This window comes from Didymella exigua (assembly GCF_010094145.1).
Source record: "Didymella exigua CBS 183.55 unplaced genomic scaffold M421scaffold_17, whole genome shotgun sequence".
In the NCBI taxonomy this organism is placed as follows: Eukaryota; Fungi; Ascomycota; class Dothideomycetes; order Pleosporales; family Didymellaceae; genus Didymella; species Didymella exigua.
In genome coordinates this window covers 484,592-499,167 of record NW_022984791.1, presented here as the reverse complement: position 1 = coordinate 499,167, position 14,576 = coordinate 484,592, and the positions used below count along the sequence as shown (strand labels likewise).

Here is a 14,576-nt window from a genome sequence, read left to right as displayed (position 1 = left end):
CTCCACGCCGATAGTGTGCAAGGCTGACAGCTGCGTGTCCTCGCTCGAACAACCGAACTTACACTAGTTCAGCCTGCGCATCGTTTCCCTATGCGGTGTCGCTGATGTTTCCAGCCCCATCATGGTCGCCATACTTTCATCATTGACTTACGGTCTAATCTCCCAATAATTCGCAGTGCCAGCTTAGTGATAGCGGATGGAGACATCATGTTGATGCTGATAGTCGCGAGCTTGAGGATAACTTATAAGTATCCAATGTAACCTCCAAGAAAATCCCATCGCTACACCTCAGGCACTCAGTCTTTACATTCAGTCTTACAAACACATTCGTCTGCACCTCAAAACTCATCCTCTTTCGAGATACCATTCAATATGCGTTCCTCATCCGTCATCATTTTCCTCACAGCTCTGGTCACACCCTTCGTGGCTGCCAAGTTGCACTCTAATGCCATCTGCATCGACATCTTATCCGGTGTGTCTGTCTACAACGAGGCTGCAACCATTGCATCATGCGGGAACTACAGAGTGCGAAACACTGGAAACAAGCAATGGGATCAGTGCCCGGACTGCGAGATGGTAAGTAAATGTCAATTCGTGTAAGAGACCTGGAGACTGACTTGTATCAGAAAGTGATCGGCAACCTGAATGTATGCCACTCTGACGGTTGGCACATTGGAGGTGACGAGATCAACTACTACTGCGAGAAGATCAACAATGCTGGAGGGTCATTGGCGAACTCTTAGGTGCACCCCAGTGCGCTCGATTCGGGTATATGAATGCAGTCAAGACGCGTGTGGACTTGATGGGAAATTAGACATGGACTTAGTGGGGGCTGGTCCGAATACCAGGGAATGTGATACCAAACAGGGCAAGCCAGTGCGCGATATCGGGAGTCAATGTACATTTCGCAATTTGCATAAATATTTACAAAACTGGATGTTGCTTAAGACGACCGATGATACCAACTGTATACGAGGCTGAACAAGGGTGGCTGCGGAAGCACGACACAGGGAAACCATAACCCATTTACTTTCTACTGCTTATCACCACAACACTGGTAAATATATACGCCTACGTGGGACGATAGAGCAAGCAGCTCTTTGCTATTATGTGAACAACCTGTATTCATTGTGCCTGTTATGCTGCTGTAGTGGCGCGCGCAGTAAAGTGAGCGTGACTTGTTTTCTTGTCAGCGATCGGCGGCATCGGCCTTCAAAGCACGAGGCTCTTTGTACATCAAAGGCGGGCTTTTAATGTGGATGTGTTTGTGGGGCGGTAACACATTAGTCGAGTAGGATGAAAAGATTGTTGAGCGTGCTCTGTCTAGCAGATGCTAACAAAAACGCCAAGGCACCTGTCTCTGGGTAGGGCCGAAAACAACAGCGATTAGTAGGGATATCCCTTTATGCAAGCTTACCCCAAAGCGGAGGTAACCGTTTGAGCGGGAGCGGGAGCCAGGGCGGCTTGGCACCTGCGCAAGACCTGCTCCGGATCGCTAGATGCTGGGATGCTAGATGCGCAGTTCACCGAAACACAATCACATATGGTGTACGATGGACAAGTCGAAGATGTCCAGCACGGAATCTTCCCTCGAGAAGTTGTCAGACTTAGTTACGCCGCGTAGGCCCTAGCTCAGCCAAATGGTGATGCCGCTCGTGCTCGCAGCTGACTCTCGTACTCATTCTCTGGTTGCTGGAGGCTTTCGAGTGGCATGCATATCAATCCTCATCGCTCGTGCGGCCTTCTGTATGGCGAGGACACTTAGAACATTGTCGTCGATACAATCTTGACGTTGATGTCGCATCGCATGGATGATAAGCACGACAGCTGCGAGTCTTGACGCACTACGCTGACCACCAGCAATGCGCCGCCATGCTGCCACTGATGACCTTTGGCTGCTTTGTTACCGCACAGGCGTGAGCAAGTGCCAGCAGCTGCACTGAAACCTGGACGGAGCATGGTTAATCTGATTCCTGTCATGAGTTTCGGAAAGCCCGGCCCGAGCCGCACTAAGCAGGTGCTCTGGGGCCGAGATTTAACACTCATATTTTTAGCTGGTGGCTGTACCCGAAGGTCACACAGAGGATCCAATTGGCTCTACTTCGTAGACGACTTCGTAGACAACTTCTACCGTTGATATGCCGCCGACGTTATGCCTCCTGGCATGACTGGCAAATGGGTTCAGGGTATCCAGCATGCAGGGTCGCACGGGCCAGGGGCTTACTCAAAACATGGCTCAAGCGATCCCGACTCGAAACATGACCCAGGCGTGGCATTGACGCAACCCTTGACCGTTAACCCACTTGCCAGCGTAAGTTGACAGCCTGAGGCTGCAAGGGTGAGCCTTACTATATGTAATCGCCCATGCAAGCCTAAGGAGAGCTCGAACGCCTCCAGCTTGTCGGCCGAGAAGGGAGATTGGGAAGAAAGCGCTCTGGAACGAAGATATCGGGCTTGCTGCAGTTTATCGTTTAGTGCGATGCCCGATGCCCTTCCCTATTGCAGGAGATGTATACCCATCCATGCGTGCGTAGACCAAGTATCAAACGAAGATTGGCCAGCCTTTTGAAGGGCTGACTGGAACGATGGTATCAAGAAATGTCCTTTCTCGGGTTTTTGGCGCGCTGCAGCTTGTATACCTATGTTGGTGACGAAGAAGAGGAGTAACGCTCTTAACGGGATGAGGCTCGCTAACGCCGGGCCAGTTCACGGACGCCAACATTTCGGAGATCTAATGCCGAATCTGCCCAGATCACGCACGCTACCTGAAGGCTGCATAGCATTACATACTATCACCTTGAATATATTATTGGACGTCCAATTTGAATGCCATGGATCGACGCGCGTTCGCACCTGTGGACACAGTGGCTCACATTTGGACGTCGCTGGGGCTACCTGAGCATGCACTGAAGTCTATACATCTCCCGGTCGACGCTGAATGCCTACCATCGTCATTCAAAGTCAGCCATCTGGCTCAGGCTTCAATCGGGTTGTCAGCACTCTCGGCTGCACTTGTCTGGTCGCTTCGTCATCACCAGCAAGTGCCTGAAGTCACTGTACCGGCTCGCCATGCTTGCGCTGAGTTCAAGTCTGAACGCTTGTACATACTCAATGGCAAAGCTGCGCCATCAAATATTGGCACGATTGGCGGTTTGCACAAGACCAGAGACGGATACATCAGAATGCACGATGGCTTTCCGAACCATCGTGAGAATGCACTCAAAATCTTAAGCCTGGGGCATGATGCGACAAGAGAGGATGTCTCTCGAAAGATGCTAGAGTGGAACTCGCTTGATCTCGAAATCAAAGCCATCGAAGAGGGCGCTGTGGTGGCGAGACTTCGATCTTTCGAGGAATGGGATGCACTTCCACATTCAAATGCGGTTGCTGACTTTCCGATTCTGTTGACGAAGATCTCGGAAGGGACAGTGTATCCGGCGAAGAGTATTGAGCCAGTGCAGGATACTAAATGCCTGCGAGGTCTTCGTGTGGTCGAAATGTCACGCGTCATAGCGGCACCGGTCGCGGGGAAGACCCTAGCAGTTCACGGAGCCGTAAGCCGACGTCCTTTATTTTAAGTTGTGCAAATAGGCTAAGAAAATCCAGGATGTCTTGTGGATAACATCTCCCACGTTGCCTGACCTTCCAGACGTCGATGTTGATGTCTCGAGAGGTAAGCGTACCGTACGGCTCGACATCAAGACAGCAGTCGACAAAGCAAAGCTCCTGGAGCTTCTCTCTACAGCCGATGTGTTCATCCAAAGCTATCGGCCAGGTAGTCTAGCCGCGCATGGATTTTCGAATCAAGAACTGCTCGCGCTAAATCCGAAACTTGTCATCGCAAGTCTTAACGCCTACGGTCCAGATGGGCCCTGGTCGCACCGGCGCGGCTTTGATTCTCTTGTACAAACATGTTCTGGCATTAATGTCGCTGATGCTGAGCGGTACGCTGCTGGTGAAGCAGCCAGAGTACTACCATGCCAAGCCCTTGATCATGGCTCCGGCTACTTGTTAGCTACAGGCATCATGGCAGCTTTATACAAACGGGCAACGGAGGGTGGCTCGTACGAGGTCAAGGTATCTCTCGCAGGTGTCATGCGGTATTTGCGATCGTTGGGCCAATACGAAGGCCAGAGTGGATTTGACCGCAAGGACTTCAAACAGCCTAAAGATATTATCGAGTACCTGGATTCAAGGCAAACGGGCCTCGGTGTGCTGAAAGCTGTGAAACATGCTGCCTTTATAGACGGATTGAAAGTTGGGTGGGAACATATGCCGAAGCCACTGGGTAGCGATGAGGCAGTGTGGCTGTAGCCAATAAGTCCGGTCACTAGAAAAGAGTCGCAAACCGCTACTTGCGAAGAACGGCTTTGGAGTCGCCGCGCTATTACCTCTCACCGCGGGATTCTGTAAGCGCTTGTTTGCTGCCTTTACCCACATACATGTGGGTAGATAAGTCGCACCACCCATCAACACTCTCGTAGCTCTTCCACTTAATTTCCACTTTTATCCTCGCTCAACCCCATCACCTACACAACACTCTCCTCTCATCGCCATCATGGGCGGTACTCCTAAGACTACTGGCACATTCAGGTACTACTGATGCAGAATCGGTTCTATTCCGCTGTGCTGGACCTGCGGAAACGTCTACTACAACAACGAAGACTGCTTCTGTGAGAGGATGCCCAAAGAGTGCACGCGTCATATCTTCTCGCATGATCCGTTGCTGCGCCCAGACTACTGCCCGCCTTGGGACAAATGTCGAGGTTTCCACATCGGAGCCAGCGAGGCCTTGTCAGAGGGCCCGACGTACGTACGAAGTGAAAGATGGTTGGACAGCTGCTGATGGTTGCAGTGACGAGCTTCTCACGTTCGACAGCGCATCCCAGTACGAAGACTTCAAGAAGTGCTGCACTCGCAATGGTACTTGGTCTGGCGATAGCTGCAGCATCAACACCAGCGGCTTTCCTGCAGTCGATGATGCCATGTTCGACATCAGCAGATTTGACAACGCGGACGTCACTAACTTGCAAACTTCCAGCCAGGCTTCCTCCGGTAACCTCACGCGCCGCTCTGCTGCGGCGGAGGGCAAAGTGCCAACATCGTTGGCTGTCGTCCACGGCGTAGTGATCGTCGGCCTGCTTGCTATGCTTATTTGGCTCATGCAGTGTCGAATTCATTAGTACCGTCGCGTGAAGGAAGCGACTACGAGCTCCACCACATACCCCCTTGATGAGAAGGACAAGTTCGCCCACGGGCCTGTTGGCCTCAAGAGTGTCGACTGAGGCGTTCGGGGCGCCTGCTGGATATACGGCATGTCTGACAGTCACAGAAGAAGTCTCGTACTGCTACCACGATTGAGCAACTGTCTCGAATGCTTGGTGGATGGTTTCGAGACAAACCTTTGGCGAGATATGGAGACATTGACGGCTTTTATCGGGCACTTGCACTGAGATTCCCATAGGTATTTTGGTATCGTCGGCACTGGAGCTGGCTTGCCGACTTTTGCTAGTGGGACTGATTTGAATATCAATACAACTGTGTACGAGACTGTCTGACTTGCGATGTCGTTTGCGATCGACCTAAGAAAGGGAGCCGTGAGACGCTGACGTCATGGTGCGTTCGTCAGTAAACACATCGCTCAACCTACCCTTCCTTCCGCATGCGCAGCTTCAACACTATTTATTGAATCCCAACGATAACTTCACAAGATAGCAAAAATGGCCGCCGAAGTTGCAGCCGGAGCGTACATTACCGCAGAGGCGATCGAGCACACTGCCGAAGCTGGATACGCAGCTTACATTGTTTCGAAGCCCACATTGCCTTTGAGAGCAACGTTCAACCGGATAGCAACAACTTCCGGTGATCACACGGGGTCGGTGCCTCTTTTCCGTCTACATTACACACTAGCTAAACTTATCAGGCGATCGCTGGAGAGGTCACATCACACGTTGACCGTGGTCAACAACAAGGCTTACATATTTGGCGGCATCACATCAGAGAACAAGATGGCAAGCAGTGAGGTTCACGGAATTACCCTCGAGCACTCTGGTGAGCCTGAGATGGACTATTACTTGATCCCAGCAGTACCATCAGTAGAAGGCGAACGAGTACCAGACGCAAGAGCAAGTCACGCGGCTTGCGCGTTTCGTGGAAATGTGGTCGTTTACGGAGGCTGCAACGAGAAGGACGAACTTTTCGATGAGAAATCCTCGGTATGGATGTTCAGCCCGGAGCGCAAGACATGGGAGCACTTAGCACCATCGACTCTCGACCTTGCTCCCGGTCCGCGACGACATGCAAGGCTATTCGCGCAAGATAAGTGTGTCGTCTTATTTGGCGGCTACGACGGCACCGGCGACCTGGCTAGTGACATCTGGCAGTTCGACGTTGCCTCTAGAGTGTGGTGGCAGCTCCCTACTGCGCCAGTTGCGACTACAAATGTTGCTCTAGCGAACAATCAGCTCTGGCTGATCTCAGGCTCGGATCCGATGAGCAGCCAACTCCATCACCTGGATATCTCTTCGCCGAAAAACGAGATGTCTTGGGACACTTTTACCTTTCCAACAAACCCAATGGCTCCAGGTCCAAGAGCTCGTCAGGACGGAGCCTTCTTACCGATCCATACCGGCTACGGTCGAAACTACCTCATATACTTACTTGGTGCCCGTGCGGATACATCGTTGGCGACGACTACTGCTTCAGAGGACCCCAAACATGCAAGAGACACCACGCAGTGGAGCGACACATGGGCCTTGCAGATACCTTCTAGTGATCTTCAAATGAAAGCGTCGACAAGTTTCAGGGAGGCCATCAAGCCAGCAAAGATCAAAGATGCAATCAGGTCTGCGCTTGGTGCTGAGACACACGAGCTGTCTTGGGGCGAGGCAGTTGTACAGGTACCTTCCGAAAAGGAGCTCGAAGAGATGGACGGCAAGCTGCACCCAGGACCAAGAGCGTTTTTCGGAGCAGATGTTATGCAAGATGAAAAAAGCATAGCTTTCTGGGGTGGTATGGATGCAAAGGGTGAAAGAGTCGGAGATGGATGGGTCATAAGGCTGGAGTGAACAAGTGAGGTACTCGGAATTACCCCTTCCGGATTTACTACGTGAATAGCGGAATAACAGCACACGTTGACCAGAAATCCGCCCTTCGTTGTCCGTTCACTACAATTACCGGAATCGAGGAACAGGATCTACAGCTTGCCTTCGAACTGTGCTCCCACATATCCGATATCGATGGCTTGTCTGAGACGGTTCTGGTGAAATGGCTTGGTCTTGGATGCACTTGCATTCTTACTTGAAGCTGTGTGGTGCTCATTAGTGTCAGCAGGCGCATTCGGCTTTGGTCTTTCGGGACTTGTAAGCTGAGATCAGTCAACACTAACAGGGCAGGCAGCCGTACGATGACGTTTGAGGGATTTGGATATTTGGCTCCTCTAGACCTGCACTATACATTATGACCGGCATATTCTGGGCGATCAAGCTGGAGATATCAAGCGATATCTTTCAATTTCGACGACATCGAGTATGAGGTCAGAGAAACTAAAGTGCGCTACCGAAGGTATCTTATGCCCTCAACAAAGGATATACCGGTGAACCCTGACAACATACTTTCTCATCTACGTGAACTGCTCTGGGAGCAGCGATGCCCACGTGTGCAGCATATTCGGTGCGCCAAAGCTAAGCGACGCACCACTATGGACTGGCTCCGCACAGGGGTAGTTGTAGAGAACTTGCTGCATACGGCTTAGACTACCATTGAGTGGGATTGAATCAGCTTGTAGGCTTTTGATAACTGGTAGTCCGGGATCGTTGTGCTAAAACGAAGGCTGTGGAGGTTTTTATGAGCTGCTAGGACAGCCAATAAGGAAGTACCACCACGGACTCTCGGTCGCACTAAATCCAGCTCTCAACAGTGCGTACCCATATACGGCTATATAGTTGGATAAATGGTGTAGACCACAGCGGAGTCCACTGGTGATCATGGAGAGGGACCCCAATGCTCCCTACAGTGGCTACAGCAGCCCAAGTTACATTCAGACTCTAGAGGAAGGTCTCCTGCCTTACTATCAGCCGTCTTAATTGTTCATGAATGATAATGAGGGCATACACAGGTCACGCGCAGTATTTAGATTTCTGGCAGACAGCAACATTACAGCGATCAACTGGCTAGCTTACTCACCCAACCTCAACCCTATTAAGCACCTCTGGTGGAACCTTAAACCGATGATGCACAAAGACTATCCCCAGTTCAACAAACATAGTATCACTGCTGAGCATTAGGAGGCGTTTTGTATAGCACTGAAAGACTGTTGGCGTCGCATACTGAATGTGTGACTGCGTGAGCAGTGTCGGTCGGAGACTGTGATCAACAATTGTATTGCTACCTGTTGTCTTGTTGTCTTGTCGTGTGATGTCGTGATGTTGTGTTACACAAGGTCTCAGCTCTCAGGTAAGTGCACTTGCCCACCAGGCAGTGCCTGCTACAATACGATATCATGTGGTCTGAGCCACGCGGTTACACAATGCGTTGATTGCTGGCGTTATTAACAGCATGCCTCGCTGACTTAACGCCTGTAGACGTGCGCTCGGGTGGCAAACGAAGTATCAAGTATTTACAACTACAACACTAAGAATTTGAACAATTCTACTGCAATGGGCGGGTTCTACAACCTCACTTGGTGGGTGGGTTGGCGGGTTGATAATGCCGAGGTTCGCTTAGTGGAAGGAACTTTTGACGTAGTACCTACTGTATCTGGAAGTATCGTCAAGACTCTTAATGGTATCGGATGGTTTCTGCTCAATTTCACCGCGGGTTGTGACGTTTGGGCAAGGGCAGTCCGCTTTTGTCCTTGGCATTGTACCAGAACAATCTCATGTTCATTCTAATTGACTGCACATACAAAACGGTGTCGATAGTGTCAAGCCAAGGAATTGGCGTCAGTAAGGATAGGAAGGCATGGCTACGACCTCACTGTCGCGCATTGGCCGGCATAGGTGCAGGCTTGTCAATCGACATGGAATGACCCAATGCAGTGACTGTGCAGAGAAAAGCGAAATAGAAGACCTTCACCGTAACAGACGGTCAGTATATATCGAATGAAGGGGAACTAGGGTTTAGGTGCCAACTTGAGTCTGGCAGACTTGTCAATATAGTTGTAATTGTCGCCTGCTCTATTCATCTAATCTCTCTGCCATATGCCAACAAGCCAGCAAACCCTCAACAGCGCCAGACCCCAAGCCATACCAATGCTATCCCAGATAACATTCAGCTTACTTCCCATGACCTCCTTCCACCCTATCGCAACCTCAATCATAGCAATGTCAGCGCTCTCGGCCAGCATGAGCATTTCGACGTCGAAGATCCAGCCTTCAGAGTGCATGTACGGTACGATGTAGGGCAGCGCCGGCCTAGAGAAAAGCTTGAAGCCGCACTGGGTGTCCCTGATGCGCGCAGTCGCGGCTGGGGTCATGACGCGGAGGAGAAGGTGAAAAGAGTACATGAGGAAGTTGCGTAGCTTGGATCGCTGGGTGACGTTAGCAAGTATGAAGCTACTCGAGTATGCGTGGTCTTACCTTGACAACGGCTTCGCTGCCAACCAGATGGGCTCGGCTGCCAATTGCAACACCTCGCCCGTCGGTATCTTCGATCTTCTTGCAGCCCTCCACCAGCTTGCCGAGATCGCTGAACCGGCTTGCGCCGTCTGCATCAGCGAAGACAATGTACTGCCCTCTAGCATGTCTCATGCCATGTGTAACCGCACCGCCCTTGCCTCGATTCTCTTCCAAGGTAATGACGCGGATGCTGCCGTGGGGGATGTGCGTTGAGGGAAGTGTCATCTCGGTGCCGTTCTTCGTCCATGGGCCAGCGACTGGCACTGGATGCGCGCTCAATTGGTGTTCCTTTGCGAATTGCAGTGCCTTGTCGACGGTCCCGTCCGTACTGCCGTCGCTGACGATCAAAATCTCCCAGCCCTTCTCTTTGTCGCTGCCTTTTTCGCCCTCATGCGCTGAGCCATACTGGCTCTGAAGGTATTCCACTGCTTCTTCGAGCATGCCGCCCATGCGCTCCTCTTCGTTATATGCGGGGACCACGACAGTCATGAAGAGCTCTGCTGCTTCAATTGGCATTTGCGGTGGGATTACGACCCTGGTTCCTGGTGCTTTCGCGGCCTCCTTCTTCGCGAGCTCCTTCTCGGCTGCCCACTTGTCGAGCCAGCATGGCAACTGCTTTGGCGCGCTCTTCGTGCCGTCAGGTAATATCGTTATATACTGCTTCTCGGAAGGTAGAGGGTTTCGAGGCGAGGGTGCGAACAGTGTGAGGGCCATGTACGTCTGCGCATTCATTAGCGTTGCTGCGTTAGATCTGTCGCGTTCAATGCTCACCCAGAACAATAACGCGCCCACCAGAAAAGTCAGGCCGAAGAGGATCGCCCAAGTCGGCGGCATTTCTATCCTTTTCTGAGGAAAGCTCTCAAAACCATACCCAGCACCCAATTTGGACGTATCGAAAGCGCGGTTTGACATGGCGGAGTAACAATGCCGCGGGCGGGCAGGGAAAAGCGTGAACTACCGGTGAACACGTGTATACATTGACAAAACGCTCAGAATGCAGATCTCGACGTGAGGATGGCGATTGGAGGATTCAATGCGAACTTGTAGGAGTGCAGCCAATTGTCATGCGAAGTTGCAACGTGTTTGCTGACGTAGACCGAGGCGGGACGCGTGCTTCACCAAGCCACGCGCTAGCGCCCGTCGACGCCAGGAACTTCCGACGGCCGAGGACTTGTACCAAACTTCACCGTGTCGTTGAAGCTACGAGCCTCAGGAGTTGACATCGCTGGACTTAAGTGCATGCGAGGCATAGTTCGGGTTCTACAAAAAATATCGACAGGCCTCAGGTCAGGTGCCACTTGCTATGTGCTTTCCCATTCCGTGTGTAGCAGTGACATACCCAAAAATGAGGCTGCAATGTCAATTTGGGAACCGAGATGAGGCCGTCGTGAAGGAGAGGCCGTCGTGAAGGAGAGGCAGCAATGGCAAGAAACGCGAATAGACACGGAAGAGACGACACACCATAGATTCATTCGATCCTCAGCAAGTCAGTCGTCGAAGCCTTGATTCTTCCTACTTGGCGGATGTCTCACCTCCACCAGCATACAATGCTCCCACCCGGACGCGTGTTGATTTAGAATACGATTCATGCGTGGAGAGTACGGATGGCTACAGGTGCGTTGACAACGCCGAGTAGCCATCGAGCCTGCCAAAAGGTTCAACGCTTCGACAGTGAGGCCGTACTGCATGGAGGAAAGTCGCAATGCAGTTGAATCTGCCCAGCCGCGACTCGAACACAAGTTGCAAACACCATAGCGGGGTATCAAAGTCTTCCATTCTGCTATGTCCAGTACCACCTATCCCTTCAAGGCTTCACGCACGTTACCCTCGATGCCTTTCAGCGCCTCCTGCACACTCGGACTGTAATGTTTCCTCAGCAGTTCACCCTCCCACACCGTCGCCGCAAACGCATTGCTGCCTTCGAACTCGGGCTTCAGCGCATCGAAGACGCCGTCACCTCTTCGCTCCTCGGTATTCCACAATGGCGCAACCTTCTTGCCGTGAGCTTTCGATACTCTGTTCAACAGGCCGAGCATCGCTATGCAGCTCTTCTCCGGCAACTGGAGCGAAATCGACATGAGCTGCTTTGTGAAGGCCGCAACGCGGACTGGTGGGACGCCGCGCAGCGCTGTGGCAGGGAGGAGGACCGAAGACAGGGAGCGGATGAGCAGAACGACAGTAGTCTGCACATTGATCTTGTTTGTGCTGGGTACTTGGTGCGTTTCCGGCGCGTTCGGGTCGGGTAGATGTAGAGACTTGGACGAGAGCTCGATGTCGGCGTTCAGAGCCACGGGGTGCAGTGTGCGGTACAAGTGTGTGATGAAGAAAGTGAGGTCGAGTTTGAGAGTTGAGGCTTGCTTGAGGACGTCTTGGCCTTCGAGGAGCGCGAATGCTGTTATCACGCAAAGCAGGGACTCGCGCGACAGGTTCCGGTCGGGGACTTCGTTGTCGTCCTCCTCGTCCGACTCAGCATCTTCGTCTTCCGAGACGTCGGCTGCAGCAGAGAGCTCGGCGGTGGCGATAATGTCGCGCAGGGCTTCGAGAATGTCGCCAAAGAAATCTTGGTTAATGAGATGGGCGTAGCGTGCGAGACCTTCGAGGACGGCGCCCATGAGCTTTGGCGAACGCGCTTTGAGGATGCGGAAGTAGCATACGAAGACTAGCTTGAGGGTCTCGGCTTGCATCCTATCACGCTCCTCGTGAGAGACGGCGGCGTCGGCCTCCTTCATCTCTTTTTCGATCGACTTCTTCTCCTTCAGCTCTTTCCGTAAACGCTTGGTCCTGAACTCGCGCTTCTGCTTGATCTTCTTGGCATTCATTTCGTCTTCGTCCTTCTCAACGGAATGGTACGAGGCTTTTCTGTGGAATTCAGAGAGGAGGCGGAGATGGAGGAACGTGTTGAGCACACTCTCGTCGAAGTTGTAGTGCTTTGCCTTCATCATCTTGGTCAACAGGGTGACTGTCTCCAGTGAGACGTTGCCATCCTCGTCTTCCTCGAACAGCTTCTCCAACGCCTTCCTGCACCGTACGAAATCGGCATCGACGCGTCTCGTGCTCAGCTTGCCGACCATGATCTTAACCAGATCACCGCGGAAGTTGAAGTGGGGCACAGCAGTCAGCAAGTTGCAGGCGCAGCTGATGGCGACGGTTGCCAGACCTGCTTTCTGCTCATCGCTGGAGCCGCTCGTCTTGCACAGCGACGCCAGCTGCTTGACATATGTCTCGTACCCGGAGACGAGCTTCTGCTCGAAATGGCGCAGCTTCTTGACCTCCTTCGACACTTTCTCGCCCATGGCCTCCTCGGCGATGGGCCGGATCCGGTAACCGGGGATCAGGTCTTTGAAAACGGTGACTGACGTGGCCAGCGCCAGCTTCTTGACGGTGTTGTTGTCCGACTCGGCGATGGCAGCCAGCGTCTTCAGCGCGCCGATGTGCTCCTCTGGGTCCTCGTTGACCAGGCTCGCAATCCGCGCCAGTTCCTCCTTCGCTTCAAGGACTTGCTGTCGCGCGGGGATCTTGGGCGTCTTCTCCTCCTGCTCGACTTGCATGTCCTCTGCCTCTCCGTCGCTGCCAGAGCCGAGGAAGCTGTCCGACTCGTCCTCGCTCTTGACTTCCGCGTGGGCCGTTGGCGGGGCGACCCATCCCTCTGTTGTGCGGACAGGTAGCCTGTCGTCTCCCTTCTTCTTCTTCTTGTCGAGGCGGCGCGGGCGGTTCTCGTAGTCCTGCTCGAGGTCCCATTGCGCGGCGCTCTTCAGGAAGCTCTGCTTGTGGTTCCTGGCCGGCGCATCGTCGCCGGGCGGTGACAGCCTTCTCCTCTTCTCGGGGCGCGACATGGTGCTAAGGGGCTCTCGAAGGCGAATTGGAGGGCTGGACGACGCTGGTCGCTGCGCACATGGGGCCTGTCTAACTTTTTGAGGCGGCCCGGGGTGGCAGAATTGTGCCCCACAAATAAGTCCTAGAGGCTCGAGGGCGGGCGCAAAGCATCGCGCACCCGGTCAAGTCCTCACTCGACACACACACACGCCTGCACGATGCGGCCCCTTACCGAACCCGAGACAAAGGTGCTCTTTGAGAAGCTCGCAACCTACTGCGGCAAAGGCATCTCGAATCTGATCGCCGACCCGGCTGGCGGCAACGACCGCAATGTCTTCCGCGTGCAGGTACACACATGCCCGCAGGCTTTCTGACCAGAACTCTGTGCTGATGCAGTCGCAGGGCTCAAGATGCTACTACGTCCGCGAATCGCTCGCTAATCTCGCCACTTCGGTAGCCCGCGACAACCTCCTCTCTCTGGGCATCTGCCTCGGAAAATTCACAAAGACGGGCAAATTCCGCCTGCACATCACCGCTCTCTCTGTCATCGCGCCGCACGCACGCTACAAGGTCTGGGTCAAGGCGAACGGCGAGATGCCGTACTTGTACGGCGGAAACGTGCTGAAGGCGCACGTTGGAAGGTGGAGCGAGGACTGCCCAGAGCACCAGGGTGTTGTGGTGCTGAGCATGAACGATACGCCGCTCGGCTTCGGCGTCAGCGCGAGGAGTACGGCAGAGGCGAGGAAGCTGGATCCTACGGGTATTGTGACGTTCAGGCAAGCCGACATTGGAGAGTACCTGCGCGAAGAAGATACGCTGTTCACGACTTGAGCAAGGAGCTGAACTTCTCGGCAGCTTTTCAATCACACCGGCGTTTGGGTGCGAGGGGAAAAGTCAAGGCGCGAGCGGGTCGCATGAGCGCGAGCAAAAGCAAGCATGGCTTCTGTGGGAGCATTGCCCTGGTACAGGAGGCCAGTGCTCTCGAGATGTGTGCAGGCTAGAAGAAAAGATACCCAGCAATAGACTCGATTGTTCATCATTGCATCTGTACCGTAGTCCTGGGCCGCAATGTTAACTACCAACCTGAGACGTCCTGCATATCAGAGAATGAGCCCCGCGAGCCCAAGTAATGGAGCTGTGTGAACG

At 53.1% G+C, this 14,576-nt stretch overlaps 7 protein-coding genes across 7 annotated transcripts; 4 read left to right on the top strand and 3 right to left on the bottom strand.

The window, feature by feature from the left end:
* The first annotated feature begins 142 nt into the window (after positions 1 to 142).
* Positions 143 to 1,047, top strand: M421DRAFT_421862 (uncharacterized protein). The gene is made up of 2 exons (XM_033592971.1): positions 143 to 576; positions 627 to 1,047. The coding sequence occupies exons 1-2, from the start codon at positions 373 to 375 to the stop codon at positions 741 to 743; spliced, it is 321 nt and encodes a 106-aa protein (XP_033447703.1). The 5' UTR covers positions 143 to 372; the 3' UTR covers positions 744 to 1,047.
* Positions 1,048 to 2,831: 1,784 nt separating this feature from the next.
* Positions 2,832 to 4,314, top strand: M421DRAFT_65405 (CoA-transferase family III; the record flags this gene model as incomplete). The annotated part of the gene is made up of 2 exons (XM_033596241.1): positions 2,832 to 3,554; positions 3,607 to 4,314. 2 exons carry the CDS (start codon positions 2,832 to 2,834, stop codon positions 4,312 to 4,314), a joined length of 1,431 nt encoding a protein of 476 aa, XP_033447702.1.
* Positions 4,315 to 4,525: 211 nt separating this feature from the next.
* Positions 4,526 to 5,317, bottom strand: M421DRAFT_93297 (uncharacterized protein; the record flags this gene model as incomplete). Its single annotated transcript, XM_033598104.1, has 3 exons — positions 4,526 to 4,635; positions 4,814 to 5,145; positions 5,226 to 5,317. The coding sequence occupies 3 exons, from the start codon at positions 5,315 to 5,317 to the stop codon at positions 4,526 to 4,528; spliced, it is 534 nt and encodes a 177-aa protein (XP_033447701.1).
* A 388-nt stretch (positions 5,318 to 5,705) lies between these two features.
* Positions 5,706 to 7,124, top strand: M421DRAFT_421859 (galactose oxidase). Its single transcript, XM_033592970.1, has 2 exons — positions 5,706 to 5,875; positions 5,924 to 7,124. The coding sequence occupies exons 1-2, from the start codon at positions 5,721 to 5,723 to the stop codon at positions 7,065 to 7,067; spliced, it is 1,299 nt and encodes a 432-aa protein (XP_033447700.1). The 5' UTR covers positions 5,706 to 5,720; the 3' UTR covers positions 7,068 to 7,124.
* Positions 7,125 to 9,123: 1,999 nt separating this feature from the next.
* M421DRAFT_421858 (glycosyltransferase family 2 protein) lies at positions 9,124 to 10,736 on the bottom strand. The gene is made up of 3 exons (XM_033592969.1): positions 10,389 to 10,736; positions 9,579 to 10,337; positions 9,124 to 9,529 (listed from the first exon to the last, which is right to left on the bottom strand). The coding sequence occupies exons 1-3, from the start codon at positions 10,449 to 10,451 to the stop codon at positions 9,185 to 9,187; spliced, it is 1,167 nt and encodes a 388-aa protein (XP_033447699.1). The 5' UTR covers positions 10,452 to 10,736; the 3' UTR covers positions 9,124 to 9,184.
* Positions 10,737 to 10,931: 195 nt separating this feature from the next.
* M421DRAFT_421857 (nuclear export protein Noc3) lies at positions 10,932 to 13,487 on the bottom strand. Its single transcript, XM_033592968.1, has one exon. It carries the CDS (start codon positions 13,448 to 13,450, stop codon positions 11,414 to 11,416), a length of 2,037 nt encoding a protein of 678 aa, XP_033447698.1. The 5' UTR covers positions 13,451 to 13,487; the 3' UTR covers positions 10,932 to 11,413.
* A 124-nt stretch (positions 13,488 to 13,611) lies between these two features.
* Positions 13,612 to 14,528, top strand: M421DRAFT_421856 (60S ribosome subunit biogenesis protein NIP7). Its single transcript, XM_033592967.1, has 2 exons — positions 13,612 to 13,777; positions 13,833 to 14,528. The coding sequence occupies exons 1-2, from the start codon at positions 13,649 to 13,651 to the stop codon at positions 14,259 to 14,261; spliced, it is 558 nt and encodes a 185-aa protein (XP_033447697.1). The 5' UTR covers positions 13,612 to 13,648; the 3' UTR covers positions 14,262 to 14,528.
* Positions 14,529 to 14,576: the final 48 nt, after the last annotated feature.

What these genes read in the sequence shown, in the direction of transcription:
- M421DRAFT_421862 (XM_033592971.1), top strand. Translation starts at nt 373, where the DNA reads ATGCGTTCCTCATCCGTCATCATTTTCCTCACAGCTCTGGTCACACCC. An exon ending in AGTGCCCGGACTGCGAGATG is followed by an intron (nt 577 to 626) that starts GTAAGTAAATGT and finishes GACTTGTATCAG; the next exon opens with AAAGTGATCGGCAACCTGAA.
- M421DRAFT_421859 (XM_033592970.1), top strand. Translation starts at nt 5,721, where the DNA reads ATGGCCGCCGAAGTTGCAGCCGGAGCGTACATTACCGCAGAGGCGATC. An exon ending in ACTTCCGGTGATCACACGGG is followed by an intron (nt 5,876 to 5,923) that starts GTCGGTGCCTCT and finishes TAAACTTATCAG; the next exon opens with GCGATCGCTGGAGAGGTCAC.
- M421DRAFT_421858 (XM_033592969.1), bottom strand. Translation starts at nt 10,451, where the DNA reads ATGCCGCCGACTTGGGCGATCCTCTTCGGCCTGACTTTTCTGGTGGGC. An exon ending in TGGGCGCGTTATTGTTCTGG is followed by an intron (nt 10,338 to 10,388) that starts GTGAGCATTGAA and finishes ATGAATGCGCAG; the next exon opens with ACGTACATGGCCCTCACACT. An exon ending in GCAGCGAAGCCGTTGTCAAG is followed by an intron (nt 9,530 to 9,578) that starts GTAAGACCACGC and finishes AACGTCACCCAG; the next exon opens with CGATCCAAGCTACGCAACTT.
- M421DRAFT_421857 (XM_033592968.1), bottom strand. Translation starts at nt 13,450, where the DNA reads ATGTCGCGCCCCGAGAAGAGGAGAAGGCTGTCACCGCCCGGCGACGAT.
- M421DRAFT_421856 (XM_033592967.1), top strand. Translation starts at nt 13,649, where the DNA reads ATGCGGCCCCTTACCGAACCCGAGACAAAGGTGCTCTTTGAGAAGCTC. An exon ending in GCAATGTCTTCCGCGTGCAG is followed by an intron (nt 13,778 to 13,832) that starts GTACACACATGC and finishes ATGCAGTCGCAG; the next exon opens with GGCTCAAGATGCTACTACGT.